General features: G+C 38.1%; 1 protein-coding gene across 4 annotated transcripts in view; it reads left to right on the top strand.

Moving 5' to 3' along the window:
- Positions 1–17427, top strand: part of kif1ab (kinesin family member 1Ab) — a 28656-nt gene extending 11229 nt beyond the window's left edge. For 2 of the 4 annotated variants that reach the window (XM_067605831.1, XM_067605829.1), the window contains 26 exons: positions 1630–1778; positions 2512–2690; positions 3463–3600; positions 3729–3847; positions 3975–4060; positions 4299–4434; positions 4564–4747; positions 5098–5188; positions 5379–5497; positions 5593–5648; positions 6035–6143; positions 6287–6353; positions 6612–6696; positions 6798–6903; positions 7239–7262; positions 7416–7530; positions 7681–7814; positions 7953–8014; positions 8111–8256; positions 8635–8826; positions 8961–9032; positions 10442–10551; positions 11553–11672; positions 11854–12046; positions 12162–12280; positions 13056–17427. In XM_067605831.1, coding sequence (XP_067461932.1) covers positions 1630–1778; positions 2512–2690; positions 3463–3600; positions 3729–3847; positions 3975–4060; positions 4299–4434; positions 4564–4747; positions 5098–5188; positions 5379–5497; positions 5593–5648; positions 6035–6143; positions 6287–6353; positions 6612–6696; positions 6798–6903; positions 7239–7262; positions 7416–7530; positions 7681–7814; positions 7953–8014; positions 8111–8256; positions 8635–8826; positions 8961–9032; positions 10442–10551; positions 11553–11672; positions 11854–12046; positions 12162–12280; positions 13056–13122 — 2978 coding nt within the window. In that variant the 3' untranslated portion in view covers positions 13123–17427. The remainder of the gene's footprint in view (positions 1–1629; positions 1779–2511; positions 2691–3462; positions 3601–3728; positions 3848–3974; positions 4061–4298; positions 4435–4563; positions 4748–5097; positions 5189–5378; positions 5498–5592; positions 5649–6034; positions 6144–6286; positions 6354–6611; positions 6697–6797; positions 6904–7238; positions 7263–7415; positions 7531–7680; positions 7815–7952; positions 8015–8110; positions 8257–8634; positions 8827–8960; positions 9033–10441; positions 10552–11552; positions 11673–11853; positions 12047–12161; positions 12281–13055) is intronic. The other 2 variants (XM_067605830.1, XM_067605832.1) reach the window with 1 other exon arrangement.
- The last annotated feature ends 1790 nt before the right edge of the window (positions 17428–19217 follow it).

Genomic DNA, 19217 nt, shown 5'->3' with positions numbered 1-19217 from the left:
TGATCACTTGAAACACATCTTCTTTACTTTAGGTTTCATTTCTTTCAGGAGTCCAAATGAACATTGAAACAGGTTTTTCTTGCTGTCATCATCCAAATTGGTCAAATTAATTCAATATTCTTTAAAGCAGTGGCAGCTGGTGACTCAAAAAAATGGGGAGGACAGGAGGATAACCAACATGGAATCTTACAACAAACCGCATCAAACTATATCATTGTCCCACCTGATGAAATCGGAGGGGTGGGGGGCAATTTTATATGCCAATAAAACAATTTGCTTGAGTGGTGAAAAGGCTGCTTCTTTAAAGACATTTAGCATATACATAATGTCTCTAAACAAAAAAGTGCTCATTTTAGCCATGGAGTGGTTCAAATGTGTCATTTTACCAACAAAGTGAAATTCAAATTTATAGTATTGTTCTATTGTGACAACAAATTTATGTTCTTGTCAAAAACAGACAACATATCACATGATTTACACGTGTTTCCTATATATTTTCAGATCAGTGCTGAATACTAGAAAGATTGAACACTAAAAACATTCACAGATATAAAAGTGTAGGTTCACATCAGAAAGTATTAATGCATGTATCAAATACATGACTTACACACTCTGATCTATGTGCACGACATACAAAATACAGTCTACAAAGCTGACATGTTAACACTAGGGGTGTTAAGATGAACACAAAACTCACGGTTTCAGATCGTATTATGGATTTGAGTCACGGATCAGATCATTACTAGGATCAGCGAAAAAAAGGGGGGAAATTCACACAACAGCCACACAGAGAGACATTTAACCATCAGAGATTAAATTAGCGATCAAAGAGACCATCATCAAAGAGATCATGTTATCTGACATCTTCTTCTTTCTTTCATGGAGATGAAGTATTCATGTCATAACGTCCATTTGTGACTGTTGGTCATCTTGTTTGTTAGTTAACAGTCTGATATCATTAACAACAATGACAAACAAGCTAACTCTCCTGGTTGTTTCTCCGGTTGCGTCTCTCTCCAGCCTCCCCGGCAGCGTCCTGCTGCTGCTGCACCGCACAATCCAGATAATTTCTCCCATTAGCTTAACAACAGTCCTTAACAGTCCTTCCATGGATGTATAAAGAGTCCTTCAGGCTGCTACAACAAGCCAGCTGTTGCATTGGCTAACACAAGGAGCTATCTACTGCTGCTACTCTGCCTTACAGTGGAGAGAATTGAAGATGAAATCTGGAAACTATCATTGGACCAACTCAATGTCTCAATGTCAATATTGCATTCTGGTTGTTGATTGGTAAGGGAGGACAGCCTCCCTTGGAGCGTCATTTTATGTGTCATGGCCAATCACAGATTAGCATGAAAAAAAATGAAATACATTGAGTCCAAAGTAAGAGATCCCGCCCTGCGGAGGACAGCAGGCACCCATCCTCCTCTACCCCCCCCCCCCCCCACTCCACCTCCACCAATTGCACCTCCTGTTTTGCACCTGTTTTAACTGTTATATGGAAACCTGACTGTTGTTTTAAGACAAACTTGAAAAATTGTGAACTTATCCTTTAAGTCGATATTGACTTCCACTTAACAGCTTTATTTGATCATGTTTTATTCACACATCGTCTGTCCTGCCTGTCAGTGCCGTGGACCAAGCGAGAGACCGAGCTGGCTCTGTGGGCTTTCAGAAAATGGCGTTTCTACCAGTTCACCTCGCTCAGGGATCTGCTTTGGGGCAACGCCATCTTCCTCAAGGAGGCCAATGCTATCAGTGTGGAGCTGAAGAAGAAGGTGGGAAAACATAAAAATATGAATGCATTTCTAACAGATTTTTATCTCCTTTTAGACTTAATTAAAAGAAACAGAAGACACATTTTTTTAACTAAATCTAGATCTAGTTCAATGCACTTTGCTCATTTGACTGACTAAAATCTGGCTTGTTTTACCTCAGCGTCAGCCCACTCTAAAATCATTGCACTAGTTAAGAGTAATAATTTTTAAAGTCAAATTTATTTAAATGTGATGCCAGTTCATAAAGAGTTTTTGCTCTTCAGTCTAGACTGGAAGCAGAGTGCAGAATATGAAGTGTCTGCTGGTAGCTGTCGACCGTTGTGAATTTAATTGGATTTGCATCAGTGCAAGTCTCTGGAAAAGTCATTGATTGTCTAGACTCACCACAGTGGTTTATTTCCGTGAGTCATCGCAGTCTAATGCACAGTGCTCTATATCGAGTGTAGTCCAGTTAGTAAATAGGGATATAAATATGATGAGATATTATTTTGACTGTTAATACTTATTTTGACTAGTAATACTATATCAGGCCACTTCTTTGAAGGATTAGGAATTAATTTTCGCATGCTGTCAGATGTATTCTAAAGATTTCCAAACAACATGTTACTGCTGTTGTTAAAATAATAATTAATAATAATTAAGAATAGTAGAATCCTAACTTGATATTGCAGATATGATACAGTGGGACATTAAACAAGCACTTACTGATGTTTTGAGTTGTTTTCATCCACAGGTACAGTTCCAGTTTGTCCTGTTGACAGACACTCTGTACTCTCCACTGCCTCCTGATCTGCTGCCTCCCAGCGTGGCCAAAGAGAGGGAAAGACGACCTTTCCCTCGGACCATCGTAGCTGTCGAAGTACAGGATCAAAAGAACGGAGCCACACATTACTGGACTCTGGAGAAACTCAGGTACTTTGGTTTTGTCATTAAGAAAGTGGATTTGTGGATTAAAGCTGATTGTCAAGGTTCTAGTTGTTTGTCCATAAAAACATTTCATATCTCATATTCTTATCATACATTGCTGGTTATAAAATATTGATACCTATAAGATAAAAAGTACAAATATAGATACAGTACTTGCAAAATAAACATAGCCAGACTAAACTCCTATAGGGCCCCGGGGCAAAAGTTTGTTATTGGGCCCCTATTGACCCTTACTATACATGGTGGTATTTTAGAGCTGAAATGATAAGATGATTGGCAGAAAATTAATTGAGTAATCGTTTAAGCAAAAATGCCAAAAATTCGCTGGTACCAGCTTCTCAAATGTCTCCTAATGTTTCTAGTTTTCCATGATAGTAAACTCAACATATTTGGGTTTTTGACTGTTGGTCAGACAAAAAAGTAATATGAATATGTTAACTTCAGCTTGTAATCCAGCCTGGAAAAAAATATATAATCCACAAAGCTTTACAGAAATACTACAATTCATTTTGTCCTGTTTATATACAGATTAAAAATAATCCATGAAAGCATGCTCCTGTTTGTCCTTCACACCCCACAGCAACCTTTCTGTCTACTACCAGATACTTTTATTTTAATTCTTTTAATATATTCTTGTAGCTACTACTACTAACTTGTTTTTTATTTCAGCTCTGCCTTTGTCTCCTGTTTTGTTCTGTGCAAATACTGCTCAAGCAGGCCCTCAGGATGTTTGTTCTTTTTATACTGCCCCCTGCAGGCAGAGGCTGGACCTGATGAGAGAAATGTATGACCGCGCTGCTGAGCTCCCCAGCAGCGCTGTGGAGGACTGCGACCACGCCCTGACCGGAGGCGACCCCTTCTACGACCGCTTCCCCTGGTTCCGTCTGGTCGGCAGGTCGGTCACCAGCAGACACTTTTCCCCTCCTGCAGCCAAAATTGATTTGAATCCTGCTCTTTTATTGCTCAATAAAGGCTTAGTTAAAGTGAAAAAGCCTCATCTCTCCCCTCCCTCCTTCTCCTCAGGGCTTTTGTGTACCTGAGTAACCTGCTGTACCCGGTGCCCCTGGTACATCGCGTGGCCATCGTCAGTGAGAAGGGAGAGGTGAAGGGCTTCCTCAGGGTGGCTGTGCAGGCCATCTCAGGTGAGGTTAAAAATAAAATTAAAAACATTGTAGTGTTTGTTCAAGAATGTCTTTTCTGAAAAGAGGTTGTTTTGTATTTGAAAATGATTGATGACAACATCTCGTTCTCTGTTTTGTCTCTCTTCAGCTGATGAGGAGGCCCCTGATTATGGTTCTGGTGTGAGGCAGTCAGGCACTGCCAAGATCTCATTTGAAGACAAACAGTTTGAGAAGGTGCTCATAGATAGTGATTTGTTTTGGTGTTTTCTGACTGCTTTCTTCATGGAAGTTACAGATAATGTAAATTGTCATTGAAACACAATTGCAGAGGTAAAAAGATGACAGTCAGAATATGAATTTGATCTTTTAGAAGGACTTGTGACTTGGTTCTACATTATATACATAACTTAGATGCAACTTTTTCCTTCACTTGAATGTTAATGCAGGGTTAAGCTCTTGATTTCATGTCTAGTTCCAGACCGAGACGTGTCCTGGTGGTCTCCCCCACTCCAACACCTCCCAGGAGGAGCTGCGAATTGTTGAGGGAGAAGGACAGAACACGGAGATAGGAATCTCTGCAGATGAAGTCAACAACAACACCTGTGAAGGTGAGGGGGACCGGGAATTATACTATGTGTTAAAATTCTTTATGATCTGTCCCTCTATGCAAAGCCACTTCAAATTAAGTCTTAATTTCATAAGAAATCATCTAAAAAAACGTCCTCTGTCCTGTGTAGCCACTCAGGAGCCTCCCCAGAGCCCAGTGAAGAGTTTAGGTCTGGGTCTGGATCTTCCTCTGGACCTCTCTCCAGAGAAGGCTCTGTCCCACCTGAAGATTGGCAGCACCTTCACCTTCAGAGTCACCGTCTTACAGGCCTCCAGCATCTCAGCCGAGTACGCCGACATCTTCTGCCAGTTCAAGTGAGTGAGCAGCAACACTGGAGCACTGCGTGTCTTGACCACAGTCTGACACACTGATCCCGTCTGTTCAGTATTAATGTGCAGTATACGCCATAAATGCTGTCGGTTTCATCCCTGTCTTTTTCACCAATGTCGCTCTATGCTGTGAACAATCTAATGAAGGCAAAAAACCCCATAATCTTGACACATTATACACCAGAAAGAGTCCTCACTAGTTTACAGTTTAATGACTGCAATAAAATTACAAACTACATTTATATTTTCAGTATTCAGATGTTTACTGATCTTAAATGTTTGTGATTTGGTCACCTTGAGGTTTTCAGGTGACATAAAGTGCTTTTTTTTTTCAGCTTCATCCACCGCCATGATGAAGCTTTCTCCACTGAGCCTCTGAAGAACACCGGCAGAGGACCACCGCTGGGCTTCTACCATGTACAAAATGTAAGAATTGAACAACACATTCAGTCCGATTTATCAATTAATATGACTGATTTCTACATACACATCTGTTACCACCGTATTTTTAAATATTGCTAATGACTGTGATAACGCTGTTTCTATGTCACATTGGTTAGTTATGAACTAGTTGTCAACATGTTGTCTGAAGGTTTGGATGATTCTCTTCTGTTAGATCACGGTGGAGGTGACCAAGTCTTTTGTTGAGTACATCAAGACTCAGCCCATCGTCTTCGAGGTGTTCGGCCACTATCAGAAACAGCCTTTCCCTCCTCTCTGCAAAGACCTGATCAGGTCAGAAGCACTTTCAATCAGCTAATGGTTAACTATAAGTTGATATTTTTAGATGGAAAGAAAGTTTCTTGACGTTTGGTGTTTTCATCTTTTAGTCCACTGAGACCTACCAGGAGGCAGTTCCCCAGAGTGATGCCCTTATCCAAACCAGGTTAGCAGCAGAGCCGAAAAGTACATAAAACATCATGAGCATCATCATATGTGATATATTCCGTTGTGTATAAAGTTTATGACTCCTAAAAGTCATAAAACCTATAGTTAATCAATATACAATATACGAAATGCAGAAAAGCAAGCTGATCCTCAGATTGAGAAGCTGGAACAATCTTGTATTTTCCCTTGAAAAATGACTCAGATCTGTCATCCATTAATGTCAGGATCAGCCAGTCAGTCGACTCATCATTTCAGCATCAGTTCAAATGGTCCTTGCTTAAGATGAATGATTGAATCATTTGATATTCTCTTCAGCTCAGTTCAGTCTGATATACACTGTTCCAGTCTGTCACACATTCATCTGTTCTCTGTTCGTTCTCTCAGTGCCGGCCACCAAGCTCAGCACTCTGACTCGTTCCACCGCAGGACCTTGTCACGCCAAATACGACCTCATGGTCTTCTTTGAGATCTGCGAGCTGGAAGCAAACGGAGAGTGAGTCGCATCTTTATTGATTGTGTTGCAGTAGATCACATACACAAAAAACACCCTTTTAATACAAACTGTTTAGGGCAGTTCATATCAGCTACAAGGTGAAGTTTTCACTTTTAATGTGCTGATTATTTTCTTGTCTCTAGCTACATCCCTGCTGTTGTTGACCACAGAGGTGGGATGCCCTGCCACGGCACATTCCTCTTGCATCAGGTCTGACCACATCTCACATAATGACCGTCATATGTCCTAATTACGTATTCAAAGACTCTCTTTTCAATATCGTAAACTAAAATATATACAGTATATTTAAAATTTCTTCAAAATTGTAGTGCTAAAGCATAAAGCGTGAAAAAAAATTACAACCAAACTAAAGCAAAACCAAGCCGTTGTTCTCCTTGATGATGTGTATTCAGCCTGTCTTCACCACCAACAAACTAGTCGACTTTCTGCCTTTTCTGGACTCCACAGGGCATTCAGAGGAGGATCACAGTTACCATCGCTCATGAAACAGGAAATTATATTGAATGGAAAGAGGTTAAGGAGCTGGTTATTGGTGAGTAAACGTCAAAAGCATCTTTAGTCTGTCAGATTTTAGTGGCAGGAAATCGGAAATCAAAAACCAAACCAATCTCATCATGACTCGTTTGACCTCAGGTCGCATTCGAAACACCCCTGAGGCTGATGAGACCATCATAGACCCCAACATCCTTTCTCTCAACATCCTGTCCTCCGGATATTTCTGGCCAAAACATGATGACAAGTATGCATTTTAGGCAGATTTATAATTAATTGATTTCTAAAATGTTATTGTTTTCTCTCTCTATATTTACCTCTTGACATATTTTAGCTCATCAATAATATTTTCCTCTTTTCATTTGTTTACAAACTTGTATTATCTAAACAGATTAGATGCTTTGTTTGGTATTTTTTTTAACATTGCTTCAACATGTCTTTTATAATCTAATATAATTTTGCTTCAATGCACTTTTTAAGTTTGCATGGATCAATTTAGTTTGCTGAGTTTAAACTTTTAACATTTACAGTTAAAAGTTTCTAACTCGTGTCCTGTTTCTCTTTATTCTTCATTAATGGCAGCGTCTCCTTGGGAGTTGATCATAGGTATAATGACAATCTTTTTTTTTTTTTATCCTTTCAATTTGTTTCTGCTAACAAAATGTCAGTTTTGCTCACAGGCTTTTCATGAGGTTCACACTTTTCTTCTTTCAACGATATGCAGATGATAGATGATAACGTTTATTTTTCTCATGCCAGAACTTTCTACCGATTCGAGGCAGCATGGGACAGCTCCATGCACAACTCTCTCCTTCTGAACAGAGTTACTCCTTATGGGGAGAAGATCTACATCACCCTCTCTGCTTATCTAGAGGTACTAGATTTTTTTGTGTGGACTTCTTAAAAAACATCCTGTCAATGATCAAAATGAACATTTATTTAAAACTGAAAGCAGTTTGTAACTAGGCACTTTGCTTTACCCTTATGGATTATAATTTGTTAATGTTCTATATATTTTAACTAGATGGAGAACTGCACTCAGCCGACAGTGATCACCAAAGATTTCTGCATGGTGTTTTACTCCCGTGACACGAAGCTGCCAGCCTCCCGCTCTATCAGAAACCTCTTCAGCACTGGTTGCCTCAGGCCCTCTGAGAGGTACAGATTAATGGATTCATACAGTCTGAATCTTACACTGATTCTTGATTAGAAGACTAAAATGTATTTTTTTGTTAAATTGCTAGTTGAACCAGTTACTTCCCCCTCAAATGCAAATTTTGTCCCTTTCCTTCTCAGTAACCGTGTCACCGGAGTCTATGAGGTGACTCTCTGCCATGTGGCGGACAATGGAAGTCCAGGTTAGATCAGGTTAATTGATAAAAACAATCAGAAACAAAGTAGGTTTTGTTTTTTTATGATTAAAAAACGTGGATTGTTTTCATCCTCTCCTCCAGGCATGCAGCGTCGTCGCAGGCGCGTGCTGGACACCTCGGTGGCGTACGTCAGAGGAGAGGAGAACTTGGCTGGATGGAGGCCTCGCAGCGACAGCCTCATCCTTGACCACCAGTGGGAGCTGGAGAAACTCAGCTTACTGCAGGAGGTGAGTTTTTAGATTGAAGGGGTTCGTAAGATAGCTGACACCTAGAAAAGATAAGTTTGGGTTTGACTAGCCTCACAAATGCGTGTGAGAAGTGAGATTAGTCACCAAATTATAGAAAGTAGATTAGATATTGACAAAAATTGCTGCCTATCAAAACTCCCCAACCTTGTAAACATCTACTGTATTTAAACCAGGTATGACTCTGCAACTGTGTGTCCTAATATCAATTTACTTTATGTAGAAACAAAATTTTGTAAATACTCTTGTAAATCATCTTCTGTACGACCTACTTGAAATGTCCCTTGTCCCATTAAACACCTTGTGAGTCTTTCCAGACCACAACCAGTGAAGTAAAATTTACGTCTGCTTGTGTTTTAGGTGGAGAAGACCAGGCACTACCTGCTGCTGAGGGAGAAGCTGGAGGCGACCCTGCAGGCAGGACAGGACGCGCTCTACAAGAGCGGCGGCGACATCAGCAACTTTGCAAAGAGTCCCATCCTCAGTCACAGTCCTGGCAGCAGCCCGGCCCCTGACAGCCCCAACCAGAGGCAGAGGGAGCTGGCTGCAAAGGTGACTACTTGTCTTTGACGCCTCCACAAGTTCTTAATTTCACAGCTTTCGTCTTAACTTATCTGTCATTTTAAGCTTTTCTTTCAGCATCGTTTAAAAAAAGCCTTTCTGTTTTTCACTCTTCTTGCTTCCAGTGTCTGCGTCTGCTGATGCACACCTTCAACAGGGAGTACAGCCAGGTGAGCAGCAGTGCCAGTGAGAGCAAGGTGAGCCCCAGCCTAGGCCCTCTAACCCGGCCCGTTAATTCTTCTGAACCTTTAGAGCTATTTAACCATAACAAAGTAATGAAGCCCTGCACTCCACCTACGCTCTGCCACTGCATCCATTCATTGTTATTTTATTTATTCACAACAGATTCCTGTCTGTCTTTTAACATTTTTTTTCACTACCTGATTTTAATTATCTTCACCTTATATGTTCTACCTTTTTAACTTCTCAGCAGACCCGAGTTAAACAGTTTTTATCAGGGTATCTGCAGATCTTTAAAAGCACTGAATTCAGTTCCCTCAAAAATAGCTCTTAGAAAATATTTAAAAAGTCTTAAATTTTGAATATATTTTCTTGCCTGCCGTAGACAGTAATGTTAATATAGGGCTGTCAGGAGACATCTATAAATTAAAAGTGGGATTGTTTTAACAGTGGTTTGTGCCGCAAGAAGCTGTTTAATCATTTTTTGGGGAGTTTCAATCAGCACCATTAGACCTGCAGCAAACACTGTCAGTACTGCTAGCTACAGTGGCCAGGAAGCTCATTCAATCATAATGGACAAGTAAGGCTTGCTAGCTTAAATTAATTGATTATTTTTATTATTGGTTAATGCCTCCATTAATTTTCTGCCACTTATCCGGGTCCAGGTCATGGTAATTGATTAATGATATTATTAGGAATTATTGCTATGTACAGCTGTGAAGTACTGACAAAAATATGATATATATTTAAGTAAATGTATGTATTTAATAAATAATTGTAGGACTTATTGTCCCTACTGGTTTTCCATTATTCTTTTCACGGTGCGACGGTAAAAAATTACATTCTATCATTAAAATGGTCTTAAAAAGTCTGAATTTGAATTTGGTCAACAGTGTTGAACCCCTGATTCACAAATACATTTTTACACAAATAATATTAAATTTGTTTGAACCAGCTTGACGAGATATTATGGATAGAATGTTTTTAATTTTTGGTTAATGTTTGGCTCAGGCCTGCCGCTTAATTCTGGCTTCCAAAACTCGTGCATCCATATTTTATCCCCTGAAATAATTTAGCTACTCCTCCTTCCTTACCTGACCACATCCCTCTGTAGAGACTGCAAGGCTTCTGCTAACCTGATGTTACTCCTGCATGTCCTCTTTAACATGTTAACCAGCGAGGGGCTCTTAGACATAATGAGGAATTGTGTTACGATGGTACAGAGATGGTTCTACTGTATAGAAAATGACAAATTGTCTGATTGAAGTGTTCTCTGAATGCATGTCTGTGTTGTTCGTGCTTAATCGTTTGCTGGTATGTTTTGTCTGTGTATGTATTTGTCCTTCTTGTCTTGTGTGTGCTTCTACGTGCATGATTTGTTGTGAATGTGTTTCTCTGTGTGTGTCTGTGTGTGTGTTTGTTTTAGCTCTCTGAGATGTCTGCATCGCTAATGAGAGAGTCATCGTCTTCTGGACTGAGCACGCTCACTCCGTCCTCCACCTGCCCCTCACTGGTCGAAGGACACTATGACATTAGGTATGCAACTACTGTACATAATGTTACTCCTCACAGTATCAGTTTAAAACTGTCAGCTGGTCTGTCAAGTTTCGGAATAAATAAAGATATCTTGTATTGTCAAGAACATTTGGCATCAGTTATAATCTGTGACTAGACACAAATATACTGCAACATAACTTCCATTTGCTTATATTTACTAGAAAAAACAATGTTGTTGCCCCTGTCAAGATTTTTTCAAGATGCCCTCATACTGTAGGTGTTTAGAAATGCAAATATTTCGAATATGGTTTTTATGAATTTGATGCAGGCTAAATTACTTTTGAGTGGTGTCAAACAAAACAGGAGAAGCTGGCAGTGGTGCAAGATGTATTCAAATTCTTTATGTAAGTAAAACTAGCAGCACCACAGTGCCAAAATAATTCACAATTCATCAAATTATTTCTTAAGTAAAACTACCGAACAAAATATACTTAAAGTACTACTTAAAGTATCAAAAGTAAAAGTACTCATTGCACAGGTTGGCCCCTTTCACACTGTTTTATAATTATCTCTATCATATTATTGGATAGTTATTGCTGATATGTTAAAATGTAAGCAGCATTCAGTGTGGAGCTGATCAACTACTTGTCTATATTACTGGGTAGTTTAATCCTTGACAGTATTATTGTTGTCAAATAAATGTAGCAGAGTAGAAGTGAAAGTAGCATAAAATGGAAATACTTAAAATACAAGTACCTCAAAATTGTACTTGAGTATATAATGTTCTTATTCTCAGTTAGTTAATTGTCGGTAACTTGCCTTACCTGATTCACAAAATTATGTACATTATGGCCTTAAATGCACAATAGACGTACAGAAGTACAAAATCTCTACTTTATATGTGATAAATCACTACTTAAAGTAGTATCATTAATTTCTAGACATTCTGAATTGAGACGTTAAAAAGGGTGGCAGGTGAACAGGCCCAGTACATTCGTATATTCTTGTCACAATAAAAACTTGTTGTTAATGTTGTGTAGACACACTGATCCCAGTTCAGGAGCATCCACACCAGATCTGGACCCATACAGCCCAGTGGACAGAAAGAAAGCTCTCAGAGGATGCACTTTTGTTCCTGACATACAGGAGATTCGTGTCAGGTCAGGCTGCTCATCACAACACTCATTACTTCACTGACTGATGATTACTTGTACTAATTCACTTTAGATAAAGGCTTTAGTTAATTTTACCCTTTTCATCTTGTATCCATAATTAAACAAAGACGGTGGACGGGTTTTATTAGTTTCTATCTCACATCACTTTTCTTATTATGGTATGCAGCCCCATTGTATCAAAGAAGGGCTACCTGCACTTCCTGGAGCCCCACACCAGCGGCTGGGTAAAGCGCTACGTGGTGGTGCGCAGGCCCTACGTCTACCTGTACCGCAGCGAGAGGGACAGTGTCGAGAGAGCCATCATCAACCTGTCCTCTGCAAAGGTGGAATACAGTGAAGACAAACAGACCTTACTGCGGGTATGACCCAGTCTCAGTTCAATATTAAAACTCTTCTGAATAAGTAAATAAACATGAACCCAGTGAACCAGAATGAACTTACAGTAAGTAACCTTAGAGTATTTCATGTCTTTAGACTCCCAACACGTTTGCTGTGTGCACTGAGCATCGCGGGATACTGCTTCAGGCCACCAATGATAAAGAGATGCATGACTGGCTGTACGCTTTTAATCCTCTGTTAGCCGGCACCATTAGGTGAGTGGTTGAAACAGTGTGTAATAAAGAGGGACAATTCAAGCTAAAATATCATGTAAAACTGTTAAAAAAGGCATGATGAGCCCATCTATGTTGGTCTCTTACATTTAAAATTTAACTTTTTTGGTTTCCATAGTGTTATAATGTTTTCCTAGAAAGAAACTGAATATTGTAAATTATTAGAAAGGTCCCTGGTCTGCTGTTTCTGTGTAATTTGATACTAATTATTTGGAAAATGGAGACAGTGATTAATTTATTTCCAATGAATCAATTAGCATAATACAGAGCAGTGTCTTCCTGTGACTCCTCATCACATGTTATAGCCTTGGTGTGGACAAGAGATGTGATTTTTCATATAGGATTGTTTTATTTGAAGGAGAGGTGAAATTATCGAGTATTTCACAAGAACAAGGAAAAATCACGAAAAAACATTAGTTTGTCAGCAGGCCAGCTGAAGATCCAAAAATGCTGAATTTGTCCACAGACAAGAAAGGCATTAATCAAACATGGCCAATGAACTGTGCAGCATATAAATATATTTAAATGGATCTCAGTAAATTTTCACAGTCATTAAGATTTTAGTTGTACTTTCTCAAGAAATTTCTCTGTAAATCAACAACTGCTTCTCAACACAATGAACTAAACTCAAATAATAGTCTCAGAATATTGTCTCTATTTTCTCTATATTTAGTACCAATTTACACAAGTTTTTTTTCCAGGAAACTTCCCAGGAAATCATTTGGAGATTATGTAACTTTTCCTTTGATTTCCTCAGATCAAAGCTCTCCCGGAGAAAGTCGGTCCAGTCCATGCAGTCGGTCCCGTCTGCTCAGAGGATGTGAGAGGTGGAAAACAATGAACAAACAAAACAATACAATCTAAAAGCTCCACTCATCATCCTGCTCTACTGAACATAGGCCACATAAACAAACTTATACATAAACCATTTAAATAACTTCCTGTATGATGACCGTCCCAGTCCCAAACATCACTCGATCGCTCATCCTGAAACCCAACAAAGCTGTCCTTTTCTCTTTTTGCAGTTGCTCTCAGTAGCTCCCTCGAACCCTGCATGGTGTGATCCCTCCTGACCTTTAGATGAAAACATTGAGACAAACTAACGACCCAAACCAGCTGATTAATTTACCTCTGCTGGACATTGGGACTAGTTCAGATTAGTTTTAGGTTTTCATGTACATGTAGAGCTGTAACCTGTTTGGCTACAAGTTCCTGTGTAAAAAAAGATAGATGTAAACAACTGTTTACTTTGTGATCGGCCCCTCGTTTATTCATCTTCACTGAAAAAAAGTCCCAGCTGTAAACCAACCATCATGTATTTCTAATTAATGCCATCATGTGCGGGGGGAAATGAAAACATCTCGAGCAAAAGTGTGTTAAGTGCAGGGATGACAGCACCACATACATCCTTCATATACTGTACATTACCTTAGGTTGGAATGGCTTGGTGCTCTATAGCATATAGAGTATTTGTTTCCCTGCAGAAGTTTCAGATAGCAAACAGGTAGATTGCTGTTGCTTGTCATTTAAAACACTGAAGTAGCATGAGGGATTTGTTAGGACAAAAGGGTAAGTTGTTGTTTCTGTGTCAGTTTTTTAAAAGTTGTTTAACTGGATCTTTGAATACTGAGTCTGTTGGCTAGACTGAGGCAAAATAATACAGGAGAGATAATGTCCTTGCCTTGTTTTGGGCATGTGCTTTTTTTTCTTTTCTTTTTTTTACATAATCCCTCGTGCATATTACCATAAAGGATAATAATATTTATTGTTGCTCTTGTATGTTCTCTGCACTGTTATTTATTTGTGATGGGACCACTGACCAGTTTTGTTGCATTGCACTTTATTGTCTTTATTGAGTTAATGTCTTGTATCATTTACTCAGTTGTTTTGACCAAAGTGATGTTTTCTAGTTTTAACTGTTGCAAAACATTTTCCACTGTGCAGTTGTATTAGCTGACATTTTCTGAGAAGAATAGGATTTTAAAAGAATAGTTCGTCATTTTTGGAAATACTATTATTCGCCTTCTTGCTCAAAGTTAGAGGAGAGGATTGATACTAAGGTGAATACGAAGCTGGAGCTAGCAGCTAGTTAGCTTAGCTTAGCATAAAGAATGGAAACAGGGAGAAACAGCTAGCCTGGGTTTGTCCAAAAACAACAAAATCCACCTACCAAGACCTCTAAAGCTCACCAATTAACACGTTTATTAAAAAACAAAATGTAAGAATGAGAAGTTGCAATTTTACGGGGTTATGTGCTGAAGTATTTCTTGGCCAGGTGCAGATTCCAGACTGTCCCAATCTTTATGCTAAGCTAAGCTAACCAGCTGCTGGCTCCAGCTTCAGTTGATCTTCTCATCTACCTCATGGCAAGAAAGCAAATAACAACTATTCCTTTAAACTAATCAATATGCCTAAATTGACCGAAGATATTTTATATGGTAAATACACCAGGAGGACAACTGTACTGTATGTGGTTGCTAATTTTTATCAAATAAGCACTTATTCTGTCTGTTATGGGCCAGCAGAGTTGCTACATTAAATAAGTTAGTTAGACTATTTAAGTCTCCTCTTGTAGCTAAATAGAAAGGACAATGTTGTAATTGACAATGGACCTGTAATCTGTTGAGGGCAGTTGCTTTGAGTGGGCAAGTGTGTTGTCCATGCACCAGCTAGTGCCTCCCTTTCTGCACCTCTTTTCCTTCTGTCTTTCATTTATCATTGTCTGTGATGTCAACACAGAAATTAGTTACATGTGTCTAAGATGAAGCTTTTATGTAGAGTAATAGTAGATGCTATGGATCTTTTTTATATTGATGATCAATGTCAATGTTTTGGAGAGTGAATATTATCAATGATGCTCTATAGTATGTTGGTATAGCCTGTAACAGTACAGTACAGCACTACTGTACCATTGACTGTAAATGTTGCATTTAAAAGCCAATTCCCCTCTTAGCTTTTGTACTGTAGCTGCTAGATATTTGACAGTCTGATGCTGGTGTCAGAACCTAGTACAGTATGATCAGCTTGGTGTTGTTATGACTTTTATGTCCAATGATGGTTTCTAGTTGCTTTTGTCTGTCTGCAATGTGCCAAGATGACCCCAAACTTCAGTCTTAAAATTATCAGTGGAACGTGAGTTTAACCCAAAAATCTTTATCTTGTCAGTGCTAGAATTACAATTTCATGTTTGTATTATATTAGTTTCTGTCCATTCTTGAAAGGAACACCTTCTTCTTTTTTTTTTTTTTTTTACATCTTATACCAAAGACGTGGTCTGCCAACCATTCAGTCTTTCCAGTTTTCCTCCTGTTTCCTGTCTGACTGGTTGTGATCAGCTTTTTATCAAATCTGACCTACAATCAGTCAACAGAAAGTACTGAGGACTCTATATGCCACAGGCCAGCCAACCTGTTGAGCAATGTAGCCAAAAACTGTGAAACTTCATTCAAAATCTGACCGATGTGAATTTTGAATAATCTAAAGTAATAAGAAGGTTGTATTTTACATTTAATTTTAGATTTGTTGTGTTTGTTTGGAAGATTTAAAATGCCCAAATTAAAACAAATTAAACAAAGAAAAAAAGTGAAATACAATACACATGTATATACATGTATACATGGTATATGTATTTTCTTTTTATGTATGCATTTACTGTCATAATTAAATGAAGAACATTTTTAAAATGACAATTATTTAGCTTTTTGTCTTTAATAAGTGAATTAATTGTTTTTCATTGTGACATGAATTGCCCATGCCACATTAAAATCAAATCGCAATGTAGCTACAAAACTACACTTCACTTCATTTCTGTGTTGTGATTTAATTTTAAAATGGCAAAAAAAATTCATGTCACAATGTAAGCATTTCATTCACTTTTGAGCAGCTAAATAATTGTCATTTCATATATTAGATGGAAACGCTTGTAACAATGTGTATTGTATTCACTTTATTTCTTTGTTAAATTTGTGTTGATTTAGGCATGTTAAATTTTCCAATGTTATTTTTTAAACAAGAAATTATATATTTCTCTGTCAGGAATGAATTAAAAGGGATTACATCATTTGTTATTTCTGAATGTTTTGGGTCATCTTGGTATAATCAGTTTTTCTTTGTTTGGTAAAATTCTCATAGATATAAACTGTATGTTGCCTACTGGAACAAAGGACAAATGGAAAGTTTTATTTATAAAATTCTTAAAATCTATTGCACTATTATTGAAGTCCATACTGCACAAAGCATCTTTATTTAATATGATTTCATAAGATGATGTTTTAAGAATGTATTTAAAAGATTGGTTTGTGTTTTAAAATGTTATGGTCCTGTCCTGAAGGAAGGAGAAACTGTGCCATTTTTGCTTCAGCAATCAAACAACTAACACTGCACCAAAATTGCATTGATTTCTTTTAGTTTACAAAATGCAGATGACTTGCAATGCTTCCAACCCTAAGAGTTTAAGGGTATCATGTTAAAAAACACTTTGTGAGGCAGTTTTAGTTCACTGGCCAGTAATTGTTGAAAGGTAAATGAGTTTATTTATATTTGGCTGCTTTTTAACCGTCATAGCTCTGGATCGAAGCATGCAGGTCCACTTATCTTCTGCTGTACTCCGTCCCTCTCTCCTGACTTACCGCTTGCTAATGACAACAGCTTTCCCCCCATGAAGTGCTGCTTGTAAAGTATTGTCATTCATGATCCTTGTAATGACTAACTGGAAACCTTCCTCTTGGCTCTGTCTTGTATATAAATGGAGATTTCTGTGTTGGGTCTCATCACACAGATGATATTAACTCTCTTCCTCAGTATACCACGATGAATAAGAATAATTGGCCTGCTGCTGTGTCAAGAGTCGCCCCAGAGTTCAGAGTGCTGATCAGGGATCGGTTTTGCACATTTCAGCTCAGTGTGGGTGAGGTGGTTGACGTGGACCAGGTAGATGACCCCAGGTCTGCACTCTTGCTCCAAGCTGCTTGACAGAAGCAGAAACAGGTCCCAGCCTGTGATGAAGTCTTAATCTCAGTGCTCACGTTTATCTTTTGAGTGTTCTGGAGTTCTTTCCCATGTCTGTGGACACGTAACAAAAGTTGTCAAGAAAAAAATAAGGCGAATAAATAAATGAGTGTTGAAACTTATGCAACATGTTGTGTGTTTATTTGTTGTCTTTCTTAATTTTTGTTGTTCACATTTATCTTTTTTGGCTTGAGGAGATGCGCAACATGAACCTTAATATTATGGTAGATGTACTAGTCAATGTTTGCATTTCTGTGGTAATTACAAGTTTGTTGTACTTGTCATCCATATTGTCTAATGACCCACCAAACTGCAGATACACTGTAAATTGACGTCTACAAGAAAAAAAATGCTATAATACATAAATAGTTAATACTGGCTACAAGTGTGTCAGTCATATTTCTTAAAGATTATTATCAGCTATAGATTTCTAGTCTCCTCAATATGCATCATATTAAACTGTCAATTTAGTTTCCATATTAATTCAATATCGAAGATATTGCATTCCTACATTCAATCCCGATCCTGCTTTCATGCCTCCTTATCAATGAGAACACACAGTTGTCTGCATGATGCATTGATAAGGTTTTGAAATACTGAGGTCATGGGTCAAAGTCCCCCGTCCCCATATATAATTTTTTTAATTATATGGATTTTTCTCACAATAGTTACTGTTAGTTATTATTTTTTTCCCAACATGAAGATCTAAATGCAGTTTTCAACCCTTCTATGTACTGCCGGGAATTAAAGTCTGATGGGGAAATATTGTATATTTTACCTTTTTACATTTATTGGCTTAAAAGTAGTCAAATGTAAACATATTGAGCCTAAAAATACTGGAATAAATCTACTAAGTATTTTTAAGTATAGAATCTGAGGACATTTCTCTGTATTTTTGGAGAAATTTGTCTCTGTAATGGTTGAAACCATGTGTGGAGTTCCCCAGGGATCAATTTCTGGTCCCCTGATCACTTTGTATATGGGGCCACTGGGCTGCATCATCCCCAAAGAATATATCCAAATTATTAATAACCCTGGAATCCTGAGCACTGATAAGTCACTAATTAAATAAATAACTGTTGTCTCAATATTGGCGAAGCAGAGATTGATGTTATTGTTGCTAAAGGTGGGAAATATGGTTTAATTTTGACTCTTGGTCTCTGACAGTTTTTCTTTTGATTTTCCAAATATACAGGTATATCAACCAACATGAAAAATTTTGATGAAAAAATAACAATCTAGCTCCCTGCATACCTCTTGTAGTATACTATTTGTCCTGTAGTGTATCGTGAAATTTACATAACCAAAATGATGTCAAACCAAATCAGTCCCAGAAAGTATGGATCTGTAATTCCACATTTTAGATAGTTTCCTGATATACTACTGTCATATTTATGAAACTTTCATCAACTGTGGTGTTTTTTGTTAATACCCTCTATCTTGAAATAATGCCACTTCTCCTTAAATCATGATTTAGATATATATATGTAATTCTGTTCTGACTTTTTTCTATATCTGCAGCATAACTAAAACCCCCTATTGTCACTTTAAAGTAGTCTTTTTGTTACAGGTGGAGGCAGAAAAATCTGATTATGTATTTATCTTGACTGACTACTTCTGTGCAGCACATTATGTTTCTCATGCTATACATTGTAAATAAAGCTTACTTTCTCTGTCTGTCTTGCTCATTCGGTCCAGGGCCACAAAATCTAACCTTTCTCTTGGCATAAACAAAGAAAAAAAGTCTGATAAAACATGACCCCAACTAGACTGTTTTTGCTGACAGAGCAACATAATGGATGAATTTTCTACCAATACAAGTAACATAATGGTCCTCTCATGTCTGTTGCATAACATTTTGTACTTTTGCTCAGGGTGAACACATGTGCCACGCTTGTGTGAGGTTGTTCTG

The sequence above is a fragment of the Thunnus thynnus genome, chromosome 12, assembly GCF_963924715.1.
Source record: "Thunnus thynnus chromosome 12, fThuThy2.1, whole genome shotgun sequence".
In the NCBI taxonomy this organism is placed as follows: domain Eukaryota; kingdom Metazoa; phylum Chordata; class Actinopteri; order Scombriformes; family Scombridae; genus Thunnus; species Thunnus thynnus.
The sequence above is the reverse complement of the archived record's forward strand: the minus strand, read 5'-3'. Positions and strand labels throughout refer to the sequence as shown.